Source organism: Antechinus flavipes, chromosome 1 (assembly GCF_016432865.1).
Source record: "Antechinus flavipes isolate AdamAnt ecotype Samford, QLD, Australia chromosome 1, AdamAnt_v2, whole genome shotgun sequence".
Taxonomy (NCBI): domain Eukaryota; kingdom Metazoa; phylum Chordata; class Mammalia; order Dasyuromorphia; family Dasyuridae; genus Antechinus; species Antechinus flavipes.
Window position 1 is genome coordinate 617,646,769 of NC_067398.1, and position 22,140 is coordinate 617,668,908.

Consider the following 22,140-nt stretch of genomic DNA (forward strand, 5'->3'; position numbering starts at 1 on the left):
GGACTTTAATACTGATTCCAATCATTCTGGCTCTGAAAATTTATGGTTTTGAAATCTTTCTATTAAAGCTAATGGTATTTCTTAGAATCTAGTACCTGGCATATACTTAGTATATTGGATACATTCAAATATTTGTTAAATGAATGAATAAATAAGATTTGTAACCCACTAGGTTTTGGAAATTTCTTTCAAAATGAAGTTAACATACTGTCTTTCCCCTAATTTTTAATTTCTTCAAATTATCACCATTGTTTCCAAAAATATGTTATAGAAAAAGAATGTTTTTATTTATTTGTAAATAATGTATAATGTATTACTGTTTTTATTTACTTTTGATTTGGAACTGAATAGTAAATTACTGACCAAATTGCTTTGCTAAAAATTGTTTTATAGTAGCAGCAACTCTTAAATTTGTTCTTTTACTTTAAAGCATTTTATGTAGGAATAGGAAATTGCTTTATTAGTATTAAAAAGTAAAGGTAAAGTGATAATGACCTGGTTCTTAAGAAATTATATGGATTTTTTTTTTACATTAGTATTCAATTCCCATAGCTCAATAGTTTATTGCCAATAAGCCTGTTGTTTTTCAGTGTTGGGGGATATAGTGCCTCTATTTTATAGGAAAGTGCTTTGGTGGGTGTGTGGGTGTGGTTATGGGTGTGTGTTGTTTCTTATCAGAATGACTGAAGTGGGGGGGGAAGAATTATAATTCACTGTTTTTCTTTTCTTACACAGGGCAAAAAAGAAGTGGATGCTCCAGAGTCAACTCTTTTGGGAACAGTCGCACCTACCTTAGTGACTTCTGAGTGTGACCCAGAAGTTATTATTGTGGGATCAGGTGTACTTGGATCTACTTTGGCTGCAGTACTTGCCAGAGATGGAAGAAAAGTGACTGTAATTGAGAGAGATTTAAGAGAGCCTGATAGGATACTTGGAGAATTGTTACAGCCAGGAGGCTTTCATGCTCTTAAAGATCTGGGTCTTGGAGGTAGGTATATATATAATGCTAAGATTCTAACTTTTCCCTTTGTAACTTGAGGACATACAAAATTTTTGTGTATAGCTGCTTCATAAAAAATTCTTTTAATTGAATTAAATTCATTAAATTTCAGCTGTACTGAAAACAGGCAATAATGGTAATACAAAAGGACTTGTTAATTTGGGGAGATGACAAGAAGTTTTTGAAAGAATGATTTGAAGATACTTTCTAGCCTCTTTAAGTAGAAAAATATTCTAGATAGCAAGTTTTGTGGTAGAAGGTAGGAAGAGACATCAGAGATACTGAGCAAATAGAAGTAGTATATAGTATTGACTTTCAGTTCTCATATAGATATTAAAAGTACTTAATAAAGGCAGAAATGAATAGGAAATTGATATACAAGGGAATTGGTATGCCTGTTTTTAAGAAGGTATACATTAGCAGCCCTTTTTATGGTGGCAAAGAACTGGAAACTGAGTGGATGCCCATCATTTAGAAAATGGCTGAACAAGTTATGGTATATGAATGTTATGGAATATTATTGCTTTATAAGAAACGATCAGCAGGATAATGTCAGAAAGGCCTGGAGAGACTTAAATGAACTGATGCTAAGTGAAATGAGCAGAACCAGGAGAGTATTGTACACAGAAACAAAATTATATGATAATCAATTTTGATGGACATGGCTCCTTTCAACAGCCAAGTAATTCAGATCCAATGGTCTTGTGATGAAGAAAACCATCTGCACCCAGAGAAAGGATTGTGAGGACTAAGTGTGGATTACAACATAGTGTTTTCACTTTTGTCATCGTTGTTGTTTGCTTGCTTTTTGTTTGTTTTTTTCCTTTTTGATCTAATTTTTCTTGTGCTGCATGATAATTGTGGAAATATGTATAGAATATTTGCACATGTTTAACATATATTGGATTACTTGCCATCGAAGGGAAGAGATGGAGGCAAGGAAGAGAGAAAAAAATTTGGAACACAAGGTTTTGCAAGGATGAATGTGGAAAACTATCTATGCATATGTTTTGAAAATAAAAAGGGTTTAAAAAAAAAAAAGGTATACATTGCTAAAGATCCACCATATCTATTTTTGTGGAGACATTAAATTTTGATATAAGGAAAAAAGTTTGAAAACCATCTCAAGCTGGGTTTATTTGTATGCTTATTTTGAAATACTCTATCTTAGGAAATGACTTTTGCATTTATAGTTTTTAGGATTTCCAAAGGTGCTAATGTGCTAACTTTGATTATGTCATTAAAATAGTCATGTAATACAAAATCTGGAAAATACAATTTAAAATTTTACTAGAGTAGTGAATAGCTTTGTTGCAGATATCTTAATCTGTAGATTTACAAATTTTTAGAGGAGTTATGAATATTTATAATGATAAAATTTTCTGCTTGCCATATAACACAATGGGCTATGTAAACTACTGAGAGCTCATTTTTAGAGTTCCAGTATCGTATCTTTTGGTTACCTAATATAAAAATGACTGTTTTGAAATCATAGGATTGAAATCTGGAAGGGAGCACAAGAGTTTTATGTTTTGTAAACTTCCTTATAAAGAAACTGAGTTCTCAAAAAGTAAAGAAATGTTCCATATGCAGTAATAGAGGCCAATTTCAAACCTAAATCTGTTTAATTCTTAAGTATAGGAATTTTGTCGTTTCCTCCTATTTACTAGGAAAATTAGCTGCAGGTATCATAAAAGAACAATAATCTTGCAGGTAAGAGAGTAGAGCAGAAAAGGGGTTAATCCTGGGGGTCAGATTAAAAGCAGAAAGTGTCAGATTTCTGCTGCAAGATTTAAGTCTTGGTCATAAAAATTATCCATAGATCCAGTGAGGTTTAAGGAGAGCAATTTTATTTATCTGTTCAATTTTGCAATTTTCGGTGTCCTTTTGTGTAGAAAGAATTTATCTTGTATGTTTAAAATTAGAAGATAAGGCCCTTAAATTTGATTTTGTTTATGGAGAACTCATATTGTTTGTTTTCTGCTTCTACCTGATTTTAAACTGGTATTTTGGTGCTTCAGGAGTCAGATGTATTTGCCTCGTGTAGAACATTGCTGGTCTCAGCAAATCTGCTACTTAAGCACAAAGAAACCTAAAATCATTAAAGGTTTTAAGGTATCAGAAAAAGCACATGTTATATTGGAAAGAGAAGCAATGTGAAGTTAAATGACCTATGATCTTCTGTTGAGTAAATTTGTTCAAAAAAATAGTAGCAGTGATTTCTATGCTACTAATTTAACTTTTTTTTAAAAGTTGGGATATTACTTTCATTCTGTAATACATTGTGTGTGTGTATTCCATCATTGTTTATTCTTTACTTGTCACTTAATAAATGCAGTTCTGCCAGAATTTCTTACACTAAGTACAGAGAGGCTTATCCTCACTAGGCTGGCCATTTGATGATAAGTTCTTTGACCATGAAATAAAGAATACAAAACGATTTTCACACCTTCTACTTCTGCAGTGACAATGGCACCATTTTTAAAAAGAGAGCAGAGGCAGCTAAGAATCATAGTTTTTAGATAATCCATTAACTCAAACTTGGTTGCTGATACTCTAAATGTAACCTAATATTAAATCTAAAATAAACCTAAATCAGTCTTGATTTCATAGAGTTCTTGCTGTGTGAAATAAACAAATGGATGTTGACGCTAAATAGAAGGATGGTTTAATATATAGGACTGCTTGCCATCTAGGGGAGGGAGTGGAGGGAAGGAGGGGAAAAATTGGAACAAAAGCGAGTGCAAGGGATAATGTTGTAAAAAAAATTACCCTAGCATGGCTTCTGTCAATATAAAGTTATCATAAAATAAAATAAAATTAAGTATCCAAGGCCAAAAAAAAAAAGAGAGAGAGAGAAAAAAGAAGGATGGTTTACAGGTTTCCCGTGTAGAATGACTGCTGAAATTTTCTTAAAAGTTTAAAGGGTAGAGACCTATCTGGCCCAAAGGGTGAAATACCTGCAAAATCACTTGGTCAGACACTATTGAGGCTATCACAAGGGACAACCACTTCCCACTGCTTTAAGTTGATACTTTTGTATGGCCTACTAAAGATATTTTAAATATCTAAATGGCCATTGGCAAAAAAAAGTTCCCCACACCCCTGCTTTAAATTTAGATTCTATAATTCTGGATTGCTGGAATTAATTTTATCGTATGTCCAAAAGCAACAAAAACATTTTATGAAAAGTTAGGGTGTGTTTTTAAAGACTGTCTTGAAAATAATTTCAGATTATGAATCAATATTCAAGTCCCAGCTAAAATCCTATGTTCCACAGGAAACCTTTCTGTCTTCCCCCTTTACTGACTGTTTTCTTGGTTATCTTGTTTATATATAGTTTGTTTGTTCATAGTTGTTTGTATGTTGTTTCTTATTTTAGTTTGTGAGCTCCTGGAGGACAGAAATTATTTTTTGCTTAGGAATAAAAAGGCAAAGATCTGTGGGTTGGTTACAGAGAAACCTCATGCTTAGGATTATGACTCCTTTCTCTTAAAAAAAAAAAATAGACATTGAAAGACGGGATATTTATTGAATAATACACAAAAATTGAAAGTGATTATGTTTTAATAGGCAGTAAACTACCTCTTATATGAGTTGTTCGTGAGTCCACTGTACTTTTTAGAGCAAAGATCAGAATTATTCTAGTGTCTTTTAACATTTAGAATATTAATGAGAAAAAAATTGCCAATGAAACAACTCAATTCTGACCAAAATGAACATGAAAGTTCAGTACCGGGTAGAAGGAAAGGACATATTCAGAGACCACTTTCATATATAAGTTTAACCAATGAAAATCATCTTAACAAAAACAAACTAAAAAGCACTTTAAATTTGTGGAACAAGCTCACAAAGGCATCACTAGTGATAAATATGTATGTGTTTCAAAGATATAGAACTATCCAGAAGAGTAAAACAAATGTAAAGAGACCTTGACAAGAGACTTAAATGAGTGTCATCCTAAAAAATGATTGTTCATTGAAGAATGAAATTTAGAAGAAAAAAGAAGGAAAAGATTTGCAAAGATTTTTTATAATAAAGTTCTTTTCATCATCATCAAGTTCCAAATGTGCTTAGAAATCTGCTAGAAAGGGCACTAAAAATGATGAGGGGGGGGGGAAGCTGAATGAGGCCAACTGTACACAGAATAGATTTTTATTGGAGGGGACATAATTAAAGGTATTGAGAATTGATTTATAAATATCTAAAGGGAGAAGAAGATGCTGTAGTCCTAGAAAAAAAATCTCGAGCCTTATTAATTTCCAAAAAAGATGACTGAAAAAAACATTAATTGCTAACATTAAATACCATTTCCCCATCCATTTAAAATTTTTTTGAGAATTATCTGCATATGCATCAAGGGCATTGACAGTGAAAGTATTGGTAGAGAAGAGAGGATTTTTCACACAATTATCTAGAGAAGACCTCATTTTTATTATTAAATAAATTGACTGAAAGATGTAGGGGATACAAGATCCTACTATGGTTGTTAATTATTAAAAGGATTCTGAATTCAGTAGGGCAAATTGCCGTTTTTTCCAAACCAGGTGCCTCCCATAGCAATGTTATTGAAATTTATTTGAAAGGTATAACAAAGAATATCTTATTTGACCTTGTCCTAAGGATCAAAAAAGGCATTAAATTAAAAGACCTCCTTTTTATCCCCTCCATACCACACATCTATTTAGTATAAGTGTTTGTATTTACTTCTGCAATGTGTTGTATTTACTTATACAAAATGTGTGTATTTTCTTCTTCATTAGAATGAAAGGTTTTCAAGGGCAGGGACTGTTTTCACTTCATTTTAGTATCTTCGAAGCCTAGCCTAATTCTGGCACATAATTTGTGCTTAATAAATGTTTATTAATTGACTGAGATAAACCAATATTGCAGTGACAGAGGAGATCCTGTATAGAGTCTTTTAAGTTGAAGAGAATTTTGTAGGTGATGAGTTTCTCAAGAAGCTCCTGACATCATTCTGGTTACATCGGCCCTTAGAACATCGCAGTTTCCTAGAAGAGCTCAATACCCATTCACAAGAGTTCAGCCTAACTATTCCCCAGATTATGACAGTGTAATTAGATGGATCATTTTTAGAACTTAGCTTTTGTTGTCTTTCAATTGTGTCTGACTCTTTGGTGTTTTCTTGGCAGAGATACTAGAGTAGTTTGCCTTTTCCTCCTCCACCTCATTTTACAAATGAGGAAACTGAGGCAAATGGGGGTAAATGACTTGCCCAGGGTCACACAGGTGTCTTGAGGCTAGATTTGAACTGGGCAGGAGAAGGTACCTCTTTGTTAAGGACCATGCCTAAGTGAAAGGGCAGGTCATTTATCAGAGAGTCCCCACTGCTGTGAATCATAACATCTGAAGGAGTTGCAAATCGGCCTTTACTGACACCAATGTTCCTTGTGGATTGGGAATGAAATAAATTGGAGGCAAGAGGGAAGAGGAGAGAGAGGTCAGAGAACAGCAACTGCCTCTCAGTTTCCTTGTATCATCATCATCATCATCCGCTCACATGAAGAGATCCATTCTACAGGTCTGAGTTGGACCTCCAACAGCCACTGGCAGGTGGCTCCTGTATCACAACACGTCATAACTCCAGGCTCTGCCCTCTGTCCACTGGGCCATTTTTATGTATAAAATGTATAAAAATGGTCAGTGAGTTAGGCCTTGACATACCAAGAAGAGGGCTACATCCCCCTCAGTAGTTGGTGACATTCTTTCTGAGCCCAGACTTCTTCCAAAAACAAAGACCTGTGTTCTAAGGGGCAACATTCTATCCTTATTGTAGGTCTTAGGGAACTGCTGTTTCTGAGAAATTAAAAATATGTTTCCCACAGAGGGCAGTGGACAGGTTTGTGGTGGGTTTGAGTAGCCCTAACAGCCAAGAAATAAAGAACTGGATTAAAGAATGTCATTCGAGAAATATAAATGCTGAAAAGCTCATTGGTCACATGACAAGATCAAATAAATAGCTTGAGTGGACCATCTCAGTGCTGCCTTCATTGAAAGGTCAGGAGAAGGGGAGGAAGGCCTCTGGCACACTGCTGGGCCCTGCAGACTGAGCAGAGCTGTGCGTGTTCCACCCTCGGCAGATTCAAGCAAACTTGCAGATCACTGGCAGATCCATTTGCGTATTTGTAGGTTTTACATCAGCAATATAATCCATGTCCCCTGTGGAGTGCAACTCTTCATGGATAGAGAATGTCTTAAAACTTTCTTTGTAAACCCCTCAGAGTCCTTAGCGTGGTAGCCCCAGAGCAGGCACAGCTGAACTTGTCGAATGTGATTGTTTCATAGATGCAGTGGAAAACCTTGATGCTCACATGGTCCATGGCTATGTGATTCACAACCAAGGGTGCAGGGAAGAAGTTGAAGTTCCATTTCCACACTCACCAGACAAAGAGGTGCAGAGTGGCCGAGCATTTCATCATGGACGCTTCATCACCAATCTCCGGAATGCAGCTATGGCAGAACCCAAGTAAGATGTAGCCGACAGTGGTTTTTAAGTTCGGTCACAAAGACTAGTACTTACTACTACTACTAACATCTGGCCATCATTTTGAATTCTCTTAAGTGATTTTTATGGCAGATAACATAATTTACTAGATCTGCTAGTGAAAATCACAGATCTTCTAGGCCTTTTCATCCTGCATAATTCTTGTTTTTTTTTTTTTTTTAATAAATCCACTATTGAGTAACTGTCCGCCCAATGTGCTAAAGAACTTTGGTTCTTAATATCTAGGAACTAGCAGCATATCATTTAGGTTATTAAAAGCATATAACATTAAATACAGTACAATTTAATTTTCAGGAGATTTCATCTATTCTTGGATTCATGGATCTAGATATGAAAAGGGATCTCAGAGGCTATTTATTACAACCTCCTCATGTTGCAAGGGAGGAAACTGAGAACTAGGCATAACGTAGAGAATTCTCTTTTGAGCAATAGTACTGTTCATAGTAATATAGCACTTTAATGTTTTTCCCCCCAATATCTTTATGAGGAAGATGGTATAGATATCATTATTCCCATTTTGTAGATAATGAAGCAGATTGAGAAAGTCACTTACCCATGGTCATTCAACTAGTAAATGTTGAAACAATAATTTGAACTCTGGTTTCTTACAAATTCTGTGCACTTATTGCTATCTGAAAAAAAAAGTTTCTATGCATCATTATTTTAAAGTTTAAAATATGTAAGATATAAGATATTAGACAAAAATCATATAAACTAAATTCATAATTAATTTTCACACTCTACATTATGTATTTTTAAATAACTAGACTACTAGGCTAAAAAAGGTTTTAGTTAAAATACATCATTTTTATATTTTTCTTTAGGAAGGTTGAATGAAATAAATTATGCTGCTTCTTATGTCTAGAGTTCCAGCCCTCTATATAAATAAAATCAGGTTCTAGTGAGTTAGAATGGGAAAGTGAAAAGGAATTTATCAAGACTAACCTGTTTCTTAGAGTGTTCATTGTTTTAAAATAGTAAAAATCTTTTTGTTTTTGTTTCTTTTTCTGTTTTTTCTTTAGTACAAAGTACATTGAAGGAGTTGTGATGAAAATGCTAGAGGAAGATGATGTTGTGGTGGGAGTTCAGTACAGAGATAAAGAAACTGGAGATATAAAGGTGAGGCTTATCAAATACTTCTTCATAAAAAAGATGGTAAATACTTTTTTATAATAAAAGGCTCATGTTATTCACTTCAAATTTTTATTAGTCACTTTTTTAGTATTCTCTGGGCACTAGAGGGTTCTGGCCATAAGAAAAGAACATATTTTAAATTGAAACATATTAATCATGTATCATCTGTATTTTTCCTTCTAAAATTAAGAGGCTCAAAAAGCTCTTGAAATAAGATTTTATAATGATAGTGAATCTGAGATCAGAAGTGGATTGTGGTAGAGGAGTTGGGGAAACTGGACTTTTTTTTTTAAAGGAAGGGCAGTCTTTTCTGTGCTTCTTTTTTAGATGTACTTGTTGCCAAGTCTTCTTTTCTTTCCTTTTTTTTCTTTTCTTCTTTTTTTTTTTTTCTGAAGACTTGTATAATCCTGAGGAAGATTTCTTAAGGTTGTTGTTCTTTCCATTATTAGAGGAAGTAAATCTATTTAGGTCAAATGCCTTCATAACAATGAAATAGACAGTGATTTAAAACAATTATTTTTTAATATAGTTTGAGGAGAAAAAAATTGTGAAATGTCCTTATAACTTGTAAAAAAAAACTTGACATATTTTTTCCAATAATCTTAAGATCTTCATATTTGTCTTAAGATCTGAATGGTTTAAATGTTTCTGTTGCAGAAAGCCCTCAACCTTTGGATTCTAAGATGGTTTGATAGAGTAAATATTTAGAAAAGAAAGATCCTTAATCTTTTTAGCTAGACAAAACAATTTTTTTTGGTAACAATATCATTAGATATGAAAATCACAAATAAGATATATACATACAAATAATAGGGATTTACATTTTAATTTAAAATAAGTTTACTGTATATTTGGTGTCATTTTAAGTTGACAGATGTTAATTTATGTCATAGGAACTCCGTGCACCATTGACAGTTGTTGCAGATGGGCTTTTTTCCAAGTTTAGAAAAAATCTGATCTCCAATGCAGTGTCTGTCAAATCCCATTTTGTTGGCTTCCTTATGAAGGTAATGTAAGAATGTAACTAGAGAAGAATTAATACTACTTTGAAGTTTTAGAAAAGAATTAAAAGATCATTGGTGTTTTTTTTGTTTTTTCCCCCTAGGACGTGCCACAATTTAAAGCAAATCATGCTGAACTCATTTTAGCAGATCCTAGTCCAATTCTCATCTACCAGATTTCATCCAATGAAACTCGGATTCTTGTTGATATTCGTGGAGAAATGCCAAGAGACTTAAGAGATTATATGATAGAGAAAATTTATCCACAATTACCTGGTAAGAAAAGAATCTTCTTTCTTTTATTACAGTTTGACAGTAAAATCTCACCAAAAACAACCAAAGAATTATTGTTAATATTAGGTTAATTGTTCCCCACTTCCTTGGCTCCATTTCTTAATTAAATTGTATCTAAACAATGCTAAATACATGACCGAACTGTGGGGGAAAAAATCGGTCAAGATGTTTTATTGTTATGTCCAAATCTGTAACTTAAAACTAATTTAACCAAGTAATTAGAAGAAAGTTTGTGGTATGATTTCTGTGTGCTTCTAGAAAGTCCTATTATAACTAAATTGTCATTTTCATCGGATATCTCTGATTTATTACTGGCACTTTTATTAAAGTCGTTAGGCATGCTCAGTATTCATTGTTCTCTAGAGTACTGTTTGCTCAGTTGAAACTTGAGCCTATGTAATGTCTATTTCATTCAGAAATTCTTGATTTGGGAAATGTAGGGGAAAAAATCAGAATATTTACTTAAAAGTGTTCTTTACTAACATCTAGTTCACACCTCTAATTTTATGGAGCAGGAAATGGAGGTCAGATTTATGGTTAGTTTTGAATAAATGTGCTTTAAAGTAATTAGTTTTGAGGGTTTTTTGCAGGAGAAAATACAATTTTGTCAATGCCTAAACATGTAACAAATTGTTATAAACAAATAAACTAAAAGTGACTTTACCTTTTAAAACTAAAACTTCATGGAAATAGGTTTCTTTAGAGAAAAATTAAGTGAATAAGTTAAAAATTCTTCTTAAGATTTAAGGCTAGGAAGAAGCTTAGAGATTACCTTGCTTTAACTTTACAGATGAGGAAACTGAAGAACAGTACCTAAGGAGCAGGTGTGGGATTTGCACCTAGGTTGCCTGTTTTCCATTTATTATAAAATTAAAATCCCTAATAGATATTTGCCCTTGTTCCAATTACTGTGTTAAAATTTTACTTTTAGTTTAACCTGTTCACAGATAGTTGCATTTTAGAAATATCATATGAAATGCCAAATTCACCCTTCCAATTTTTACACATATAAAAAAACCTCAATAGAGTCTATGATTCTCTCTATTGTTTTTCTGCCTGTCTCAAGTAATGTGACTTTTATTTGCAAACTCTTTGCAGTTATACCAGTATAGTGACTCTCTTTAAAGCTTGACACAACATGGTTTAATGTTACTTACCTTGAGATTTTTTGAGTTTTTATTCCTCCAGATGAATTTTATTTTTTTTCTAGTTTTATAAAGTAATATTTTGTGATTGGTATGTCATCAAATAAATTAAGCAGTATTGTCATTTTTTTGGTTGGCTCAGCCTAGGCCATTAGCAATTAATATTTCCCAATTATTTGAGTCTATATTTCTTTAAAAGATTTTGTAGTTGTATTCATATAGTTCTTGTGTGTCTCAAGTATCTTTACACATTCTGTAGTTATTTTAAATGGCATTTCACTTCTGCTGGATTTTTTGGATAATATACAGAAATACAGACTACATATGAGTTTATTTTATATTTTTAAATTTTATTGAAGTTTCAGTTAATTTTTAGTTGCCTCTAGGATTCTCTAATATTTACCATCATATCTCATACAAAAAAATTGTATTTAATTTTCTGTTTGTGCTTGTTTTAGTTTTTTTTTTTAAATTGATTTGTTGCTATAGATAGCATTATCTATGTAGGCTTTTAAAAATTCACAAAAGACATTAAAAAGGTTTTAAGTATCCTGTGGGCCAGGTGCCATACCAGGCACTTAATATTATAAAATAAACAAACAAAAACTCCCAAAGTAAAATAATCTCTTCTTAAGGAACTTTCATTCTGTCAAATTGTCCTCAGCCAGTTAAACAATTTTGAAATTAAATTTTCAAATTTATGTTGAAAACAGTCTTTTCTTTATATATCTTTATCTAATTGCCCAATTTTTCTACAATTAGTTCAGTTTTTCTTGTCCATAAACCACAGAATGGTCTACCATGAATGCATAGGCTGGAAATTATAATTTCATAAGATTAATGTGTTATGGGAAAAATTCTTGAGCTTATAGGGATGGAACTATTCTTTCTCTGATCATCTGGCTTTCATAATTCTCAAACTGAATTATTGCATATATCACCCCCCCTCCGCAAAAAAGAATTTTTAAAAAATTGAATCAGAATTAGAGAACTGAATATTGTCATTAAAGATTATGTAGATTTCTCCTTCATTTTATAGATGAGGAAACTGAAGCTTAAAAAGGTTTATAATTTTACAAGTTAGTCATGTATTTGTATTCCTTTAATTTATGATAAAAATAGAAATAAAGATAATCTTTGCCCTCAGGAAGTTTACATTCTAATAGGAAAAGGCTATCTAAACCTCATTCCTCTCATGGCTATACTCTATCCCTCTTCTTCTTTGGCCCAGCTCTTCATACAGAAATCTCAGGCCAGCTATGTCTCTTTGATTGAATGGCTTCTCACAGAACTTCACATTTAAAGAACAAGCCCAAATCACCTGTGTCTCATCACTCAACAGGCTGCATTCTGGACTTTATCATTGACCACTTCCCATCCCACCCCATTCAGCTTTTTTTTTATGAGTTGTCTTTTCCCATTAGAATGTAATTATGATTCAATTTTTAAAAGAATCTTTTTAAAAAGAAACTTTTTTTTTTAATGCCATTAGTTCAGAATGCAAGAGTTCTTCTCAGGTTCTGTATCACTGTCAATTTTTCAGTTTGAATATATGTTTGAAGTTGTCATTCTGTGGTTTTGTTGTGGATATAGTTAATTCTTCCTTTGAAGTCTATACAAGGTACTTTATGATTGTCATATGGTTTAGGGAATTATTTAATAATAAATATGAACATTTGAAAGTGAAATATCTTAAACTGATCTAAATATGTCTGTTTTTATTGCAGAGTATGTAAAAGAACCTTTCCTCGAGGGAATTCAGAATGATCATTTGAGATCTATGCCTGCAAGTTTCCTTCCTCCTTCACCACTAAACAAAAAAGGTATAATTCAGTAAAACAGATTTTAGAAAATAGTCAGATGACTAAATGGGATATACTTATTAAATGTCTATTTATCTAGCAAATTACTCATATGTATTAATAATTAAGTGGAATTGAACTGCAGATATTCATCTCCAAATTAGTTTAAACATTCTTAAAGTAAAGACATTGCAGGACAAGAAGCAATAAGGAGTAAGAGATTGGGAGGTAAAACCTGATAGATTTCAGCAGTTCTCTATCACTGCCATCTTTCTCTATTTCCTTATTTTTTTCCCCTTCTTAATTGCTAACTCTGCCTACTTTCATTATGGCTTTTCCTGCTTTGTCTTAGGACAAAGTGAGAAGCAGGAGTGAGTGGCATTTTAGATAGCAGGAAGGAAAAGAGGAAATGGCCAGAAGTGGTTGTGAATGTCCCTTATCCTGTGGAAGAAGAATATTAATAAGCTGAAGACTCAGCTTTTAATAACAAAATGGAGGTATAGGTTTAGGTTACTCTGTTGGGTTCTTATTTGTCTCAGAAAACTTGTGTGGAAGGAGAAAAATTAAGCTTAGATTCAGTTCAGTTTTATTCTGTTCATATAGTTATCCAGAGGTAGATTGATTTAGATTTTATCATAAGTATTAAAACACTATTTTAGTTACCTCATTATTTTCCAGACTACTTCCTCTCCAGCTCTGGATATTTCTAATCAAACTTAACTTTTTAAGATTTCATCTTATCTTACAATATTGTTAGTTTATTATCAGAGCAAAGATTTTGTGGGGAGGTACTTTATTTTCTTTTTAGGATGTGATATATTACTTTAGTAATCTATTTTTATGAGGCCTCTTTCAAAGAGTATTGACTTTGAATTGTTGAAGATTTTTGACTGCTAAAGTTAGGCTAAAGCCTAACATATAATGATAACATATCATTAGTTCTAAAAACTTATAATTGAGAATCCCTATTATTATGAAGCATAGATTCTCACATACATATCCTTGTCTTCAGGAGTCTGATTGTATAAATAGGCTCATAATAAACTTAAATGAGCAAAAATACTCTGGTATTCCTTAATTTGAGGTTTCCCTGTAGTTTTCATTTACTAAAATACGTTATTGAATTATAACAGATTATAAAATGTTTAATGTAAAACAACAATGTGGGTAATAAATTCTTGAAAGTTGACTAAAGAGATTTCACTTGCAATTCTTAAACTTTTTTCTTCTATACTCTTCTGTTTTCTAAGAGCAGTTGCTAAAGATGAACAGAATAGTGATGGTAAAAGGATGCTACAGATGATCATTTCTTTGTTTCTTGGGGCAGGTGTTTTAATTTTGGGAGATGCCTATAATATACGACATCCTCTTACTGGTGGGGGAATGAGTGTTGTTTTCAACGACATAAAAATATGGAGGAGACTGCTAAAAAACATTCCTGACCTTTATGATGAGAGAGCACTTCTCCAGGTAAGTGGTTTCATCCTGGTCTTCAGAGGAACTTGCCTTTTCTAGGCATTTCAAGGATTTTAGAACCATTTTGTGATCTTTGTTTTGTGTATTCTGTTTCATGATAAAAGAGATTAGTATTTTCTTAATGTCCTACTCAGGAACGACTGTAGGCACCGATATAGTCCCCACTTGTAGAACCTGGGATGTGCTGCTTTGGTTGTTTTAATTCTTCAAGACCTCTGATATCTGCATTTTAAGACATTGGATTTTATACTTAATTGTATAGAACTCTTTCATTTAATAAAGAATGTAAATCCATGATTATGAATGACTTAACCCAGCTCTAGAAGTGATTGGGACTAAATCTGTTACGCCATTAGTCAGAGATAAACAACATGTCTTCAGTTTGGGGAAAATAGAAAATCACAATTTACTTTTCTTTTTCATTCTTACAATAAAAGATCCATTTTTTTTTCCTTTTTTAGGCCCAAAGTTTATTCTATCGGTCAAGAAGAAAGTCCCATTCATTTGTTGTCAATGTTCTTGCTCAGGCTCTTTATGAATTATTTTCTGCCACAGATGGTAAGTGACAGATTGTAATCATGAAATGTTAGAAATGAAAGAGCTTTTGAGCTCTATTATAGGCCTCATTTTACAGGTGTGTAAATAGAGATCTTTTGTTAAATGATTTGTCCAAATTTATGTAACTAAGAAATGGCAACTGAGCCTTCACTCCCTGCAAAGTTTTCCCCATCACCACCACCACCACAATACACTTTAAATGTAGCATCAGTCCTTTGATTAACATAGGAAATGGAGAAAAATCCTGTTATTCTATAGATTTTATGTATGGTGGGCTAAGTCAAGCCTCCTAATGCAAAATGGTACTCTTATGATTGGATTGAAAGAGCAAACTTGAGAGATGGCCCTTGTGTTGTGTTATTGTTCCCCCTTTCCTGGGTAACTCTCCGTGACTGTCCAGCAAAGGAAAAAGAGAAAAGTCAGCTTCTTGGAGACAGGTATTATTTTTGGTTTTGTAATTGTATTCTCAGTTCTTAAGACAATGTCTTGTATATAGTGAGCACTTGAAAAGTTTTTGCTAATTTGAAAAAAGGAAATTTCTCCTTCAGAATCTGAGCCTCTGGGTTCCATTTTTCATCCATTTTTTGGAGTACCTTTTTCACACTTTGTCCACTGCAGGATAGAAAATGCTTTTCATTAATCATATAAACATTTTACCTGTAGTGAGAAGCAGTCTTTGAATAAAAACTGTGGACTGAGTAGGTAAATTTCAATCATTCTGTATTATAAATTTGCATAGGTTTAATAGAACATTAATCAGTTGCCTGCAGAAATTATAATTTCCATCATCCTCTCATATGGTTGATTCCTTTTTTAGACATTATTCTTGGGATCACAATTTTCCTTGGTAGGTTAATCCACTTTAAAGCTGCACATTTTCTTTCTCTGTATCTGTCTGTCTGTCTGTCTTTTTTCTCATTTCTTTTTTCACCTATCTTTCCCCATCTCCTTCAAAGAGTAAAGCTCTTTTCAGTTTAGGACCTAAGTTTGCTTCTCAGGTTCAAGTTAAAATTACTCTGAACTTGAGTAGCCCCAGAAATTCCTAGATCTAGTTGTTCTTCTGTTTATCTGCTTTCCTATGAGGCGTTAATCAAAGTGTTTCCAGTCTTCTGCTTATCTTGATTTTTTTTTTCCTCTATTCTGAAACCATTTGGGTCTTTATATCTCTATTCTTCTCCCCTTAACTCCTCCAGTAGAAGTAGCCAGCTTATATCTAAGTATATAGTCTGTCTCTACTTTTTGGGGAAGTCATATTTTTAGACCTTGTCTTACCTCAGAAATAGTTCACACAGCAGACTAGTATGTGTACAACTCAGTGCTTATTCAGTTTCTCAGTTGCCAGCAAGGCATGTCAAATCTAAGATTTTTCTACTTGTAGCATTGTGTGGATTAAAAGTCGACCTCACAAATAATTCTTTAAAAAAAAAATTGGATCCTTGCATAGAAGTTACATTCTAGTGATCTTGGAAATGAAGGAGAATTTGTTTTGATGAACAAATGGTAAAAGCCTTTTTTATAAATTCTTAGCCGATAATATGGATAAAAATTTCAAGAATGGGTTAGAAAAAATGTGAGTAGGAAATTTTTTTTATCATCAAGTCTTGATTATAATTACATTACATTCTAATAAGTTATTATGGCTCATTTTTAGCTTTTGAATATCATTATTGTGTTGATTGATATATGAATGTTTTGATTAAAGATAATTTTTTAATCATATTATAGAAACGCTACATCAGTTAAGAAGAGCATGTTTCTGTTACTTCAAGCTTGGTGGACAATGTATTACTGGTCCAGTTGGGTTACTCTCTGTGTAAGTTGTATAAATTTAAACATCACATAAATTAATCATTTTATGGTTGGTTTAACCAGACTTAATTATTAGCATAGATTATGCATGATGTCCAGTTTTCTTGATCATACCTTTTGGCTGTATTTTTTGCACTTAATGCCTTCATTAGAAGATGGTCCAAGAACACTGAGAAAAAAAATCTGTGAATATCTGTTGTGGTAAAGGTTTTGAATAATATCTATGACTAATTTGACGATTTTTGATTACCTGTTGTTTAATCCATACGATCCATTGTGGTGTTACCATCATCATTGGGTATTTTTAAAATAATTATAACTAGTGGATGGAATCATGAAAAACAGTATGAATGCTTTAAGTACAATTAATTCTAAGAATACGTTCCTTTAAAAATTGGCTGGAAAATGAAATTGTTAACCCTTTTTCACGAATTTAAAAGTTTATATATATGTTTGAATTTATGTAAAGTTGTTATAGAAAAAGTTATCTTTAAGGGTATCCTATATCCAACTGTCAGGAGTCACAGAAGCTGAGAACCAAAAAATTATTTAAATGGAAAAGAATTGCAATGTTTTTAAAAATTGGGTTTCCCAAAACAAACTACGTGTCCCTATTATTAAGATAAGAAAAAATGCACAGTACTAAAAATTGTTTGAATTGGAAGAATAGCTGATTAATTTAAAAGATGCAGTCATAATTGATATCTTATTGAATTTTAAAAAATAACCTTAAACAACTCGGTCTTTTCTAATATGTGATTTTTGTTGTTGTTTTTATAGATTATCTCCTGATCCCCTGGTGCTAGTTGGACATTTTTTTGCAGTTGCATTGTATGCTATTTACTTTTGTTTTAAGTCAGAGCCCTGGATTACAAAACCACGAGCCTTTTTCAGCAGTGCTGCTGTCTTTTACAAAGCTTGCTGTGTCCTGTTTCCTCTCATTTATTCAGAAATTAAATACTTACATTAAACTTAAGGGAAGCCCATTGGAGAATGAATACATGGAATTCACCAAGCCTTAAGAGACTTTTGGGAAGATTTGTACTGCTGAATGCTATACCATTACTAAAACACAGACACATGGACAAATGGGGGTTAATTTGTTTTTGGTTTTCCTTGTGTGTGTAAACAGTTGTAAATAAATGTTTTGCTTTGCGATTAAAATGAAGACTGTTAGATATCTAAGAGAAATGATTGTTAAATCACAAATCAGTCTTATGCCCTGATAGTGAAAACATGTTTTCTTTTGGGATCCATGATGTTTAGTATGTAAAAATGTTGACTATGCAAATAAACTAAATGAAGATGGAAATCTTATGTTTTTGCTTCTTTTTATTGGTGTTTGCATCTAAGTCTCAAAAAAACTGGCAAAATATTGTTTTCCATAGACTAAATAGTGTAAAATTGGAGATCCTTGAAAACTTTTGTAGGAAAAAAAAATCTTTCTGGATTATTTCCAATCTATCCTGTCTATTGTTGTTTGTACATGATTATTTACATGTTGTTTACCCCATTGGACTATAAACTCTTCCAGGACAGGATTGACTTTTACCTTTCATTTTTGTCCTTTCAGTGTTTAGCACAGTACCTGGCACATAGTAGGTGCTGAATAAATGTTTGAGTACAATACTTCAGGATCTAAATGCATATGTATACTTACATTCAAAATAAGGATAATTAAGTATTCTTGAGATTTTAATTTAAAAAGAGAACTATTATTGAAAATTAACAATGGCGACTCATGGTTTTGCATATGGCAATGGAAAAGGTGTTTGGATTTGGTTTTCAGAGAGGATCAATAATATCAGGAGGAAAATGTCTTCACTTGCAAGTGAATTGCTTTTAAGTGAAACAGCTGTACAAAGTCATCAGCTTCACTCATTTGAATTGAGTGGCAAGACATAGATCAAGATGACTATGGATGGCTCTCAATGGAAAGGATATACCTTGTTCAAAATAAGAAATCTTTAGAAGGTATGGTGGAGTAATATTAACAGAAGTTTCATGCTCCTATATGGTTTGCCAAGCACTGTATTACATTATCACATTTAAGCTTCATTACTTATCTGTATCAGAATTCCTAAACCTGAAAGAAGGTCAAGGGACGACCAGCACAGTATTTGGGTGAGAACAAAAGGAGGGAAAAGCAAGTATTCTCTTTAACCAGATGGACGTTATTTGTTGCTCTCTCAGCAAGGTGGTATAATGGATAGAGCACCAAGCCTGGAACTCTCATCTTTCCGAGTTCAAATCTGACCTCAGACACCCACCAGCTATGTGATCCTGGACAAGTCACTTAGCCTGTACCTTGTTTTCCTCATCTGTACTATGAGTGGGTGAAGGAAATGGCAAACCACTCCAGTAGCCTTGCCAAGAAGACCCAAGTTAGATCACAGAGAGTCAAATTTGATGGGAAAATGTTTTATCAATGGCACAACTCAGAAAAGCCCATTCTGTTCCATTTCTCCAAGCCTGGTTTACTAGATATGGCGCACTCTCTCTGATCCATAATGTGAGGAGCACAGTTTATGAAGAAAAAATATTTCTGCCTCCCAGGTGGGAAGGGAATGCAATACACAACCATATTACAAGGGAAATTGAAGAGAAAAGGAAAAACTTTATGGAGGAGAAGGCACCTGAGCTGAATTTAAGATGGAGAGAGTTGGGAGTATATTCCAGATATGAGAGAATGTTATGGATAAATACATGGGGATGGGAGATGGAGTATACAGTCTGGAAAATAGCATATACATTTCCAAATATGGGAGAATGACAGATAAATGGAGATGGGGGATGGAGAATACAGTCTGGGAAATAGTTTATACATTGCAAATAAGGGAGAATGACATAGATAAATGCAAGAAGATCAGAGATGGAGAATACAGTCTGGGAAATAGCACATGGCCCAATTTGGTTGACATGTAGTTCTCATGAAGGGCCAGCTTCATTTTCCACTTCTCATCTTGCTACTTGTTGCTCCCACTATAGGGTCAACAGGTAGCCCCTGCCAGTCTGATAATGTCACTGAACTGTGAGCTTCTAGATTACAAGCCAGCCATGTCCACATCTCGACTGTTGGACCATTCTCTTTTAGCTGCTCTGCAACAGCCACCTTATTTCTACCCATTGCTGTGTCTAGTGGACTATTTTTTAATCTCTTATTATATTGTGTTTCCATTCTCTGGTCTTTTGATGGATTGCAACTATGATGGAATCTTTCCTCCCCAGAGACAAGTGCACAAAAGCCAGAAAAAACCCTTCAGCTTATAAATTCAATTATCTTCTTTATTTGAAAATCTATTATCTCTATTTCTCTCTTGAACTCCAGTCTCAGATTACCAACTGACTACAGAATATCTATCTGCGCCACCCAGCCTTCCCTGGTAACAAATTTAAAAATTTAAGAGAATAGTCAATATGTTGATCAAATCTTTTTCATAATCTGCATCAGTCCATTGTAGTACACATGTTTTGTTTTGTTTTTAATCAGTCTTGTGATTGTTTCTCTGAATCCATCACACTTTATATTCCTTATAGTATGGTAAAATTCTGTGACTATTCATTTAATCACAGTTTGTTCAGTCATTCTCCAATTGATGGGCACCTATTCTGTTTTTGATTCTTTGCAATTATAAAAATAGGTTTCCACTATGCTACCAGAAAGGATGTGCTCTGTCTTCATTTGTCTGCAAGATGCTCAATCTTCCCTTGGAAACTAAGATATCACCGGGCTAGGAAACTAGCACCATTACAAACAACAATCGGCCTTTGCCCAGCTTGTGAAATGGAACTTGCCTGAAGCTACTCTGCCTCCATCCTTCACTATGACATTGAGGTCATAGTGCTGGAGGACAAAATTCCCTCATTAAAGCAGCAGATATAAATGTTGACTCATTTTGACCTGGTTTATTTTCAAAGACCTTGTCCAGTGTTAATGGAATTCTCATTTATAATATCCATGTTGGAAGACCTGCCTAATAATTGGTGCTGCCCCTGCTGAATGGACTGTTAAATGTAGCTGCTGAGAAGAAAAAGAAAGAAAAATAAGAGAATTCAGATTTTATGAGCTTTGTTGGTTATTTTTAAAATTTAAATTTGTAACATGTTAAATAAAAATCTTCACTCAAAATAAAAGTGAAAACTTATCTCTCTATTGATATTCTGAGACTCTACAGATTTGAATTCCCTTCCCTGGTATTCAGTCCCCTAGATATCACAAGAATGAAAACACTTGCAGGACAAGATGGGAGTTGTTTTTTACTTTTTTTGCATTCATGTCTGGAGTGCCTTTTATAGCTCCTGGTGCATAATAAGTGTTCAAAAAATATTCATTTATTCAACAAGTTATCCGATTCAGCTTTCCCTAACCTACATTACTTAATAGTCCTCCCAGCTTGCCACAAATTCCTCATACAATTTCTTATGATGCAATAATATTATGTCATATTCATCTTTCATGATCAGCCGCCCCCCAATTAATGATCTTATTGTTACCAGAGTGCTGCTCTGAGTATTTCATTATATATGGCACCTTTCTGTTAGTGTGGTACAGTGGAGAAAATGCTGTATTTGGATTTAGAGGATCGGGATTCAAATCTGGGCTTTGCTGTTTACTTAACCTAAATAATGTTGGATACTCATAATCTCTCAGGGTTTCCTTTTCTTTGTCTAGGACAGATAGGCAGAGAGAGAGGAAAGGAGAGATCTAGTCTAAATAGATCCCATGATCGTCTGTGGTGTGATCCTGGCTCTAGGGGAGTCCTATCTTAAGTAAGGGTTAGGTTCTAAAGTTAATGTGTAAGGAACAGACACCAGAATTAGTCAAAATTACCCTTGAAAGTATCCTTTTTTTTTTTTTTTTTTTTTGAGGTTACCCTTAATATTTACCCAGGACCACACAGCTAGGAAGTAATTAAGTATCTGAGGTTGGATTTGAACCCAGGTCCTCCTGACTACAAACAGTTTGAAAGAAGAAAGTTTTCTTTATTCTACTTGGAGTGAGAAATTTTGGGGCCTTCTTTACTAGGAAATTTGAGGCAATGGAGTTAAACTTTCATTTATGTATTTGTGAGCATAACAACGGTGAGGCAAAATGTTTCGTTAACAAAAAGATCATTTGTAGAAGGACTGAATGTCTGGGCCTGCCGGTGCTTGGTCAAGCTCAAGGACCACGAGTTCTGTGATTTAGTAGTAGCAGTGTTCACCCAGAAGATGAGAGCAAAGGATTGTTATTTCAAGCTCAGGGAGCAGCTTTCTTGCTGAGTCTAAGCTCTGGAAAATAGGGTGTTTCCTAATAATAAAAAGATAAAAAAGAGATCTTGGATCTTGAGAGATGGGATAAGAATATATTTCTTGTTTTGCTCCAACTAACAGTGTAGATTTCAGAAATTGTCAT

At 33.5% G+C, this 22,140-nt stretch overlaps 1 protein-coding gene across 1 annotated transcript in view; it reads left to right on the plus strand.

Moving 5' to 3' along the window:
- Positions 1 to 18,057, plus strand: part of SQLE (squalene epoxidase) — a 36,214-nt gene extending 18,157 nt beyond the window's left edge. Inside the window, exons 2-11 of the mRNA XM_051971080.1 lie at positions 736 to 988; positions 7,307 to 7,487; positions 8,549 to 8,645; positions 9,554 to 9,667; positions 9,766 to 9,937; positions 12,828 to 12,923; positions 14,230 to 14,372; positions 14,840 to 14,936; positions 16,662 to 16,749; positions 17,526 to 18,057. Coding sequence (XP_051827040.1) covers positions 736 to 988; positions 7,307 to 7,487; positions 8,549 to 8,645; positions 9,554 to 9,667; positions 9,766 to 9,937; positions 12,828 to 12,923; positions 14,230 to 14,372; positions 14,840 to 14,936; positions 16,662 to 16,749; positions 17,526 to 17,715 — 1,431 coding nt within the window. The 3' untranslated portion in view covers positions 17,716 to 18,057. The remainder of the gene's footprint in view (positions 1 to 735; positions 989 to 7,306; positions 7,488 to 8,548; positions 8,646 to 9,553; positions 9,668 to 9,765; positions 9,938 to 12,827; positions 12,924 to 14,229; positions 14,373 to 14,839; positions 14,937 to 16,661; positions 16,750 to 17,525) is intronic.
- Positions 18,058 to 22,140: the final 4,083 nt, after the last annotated feature.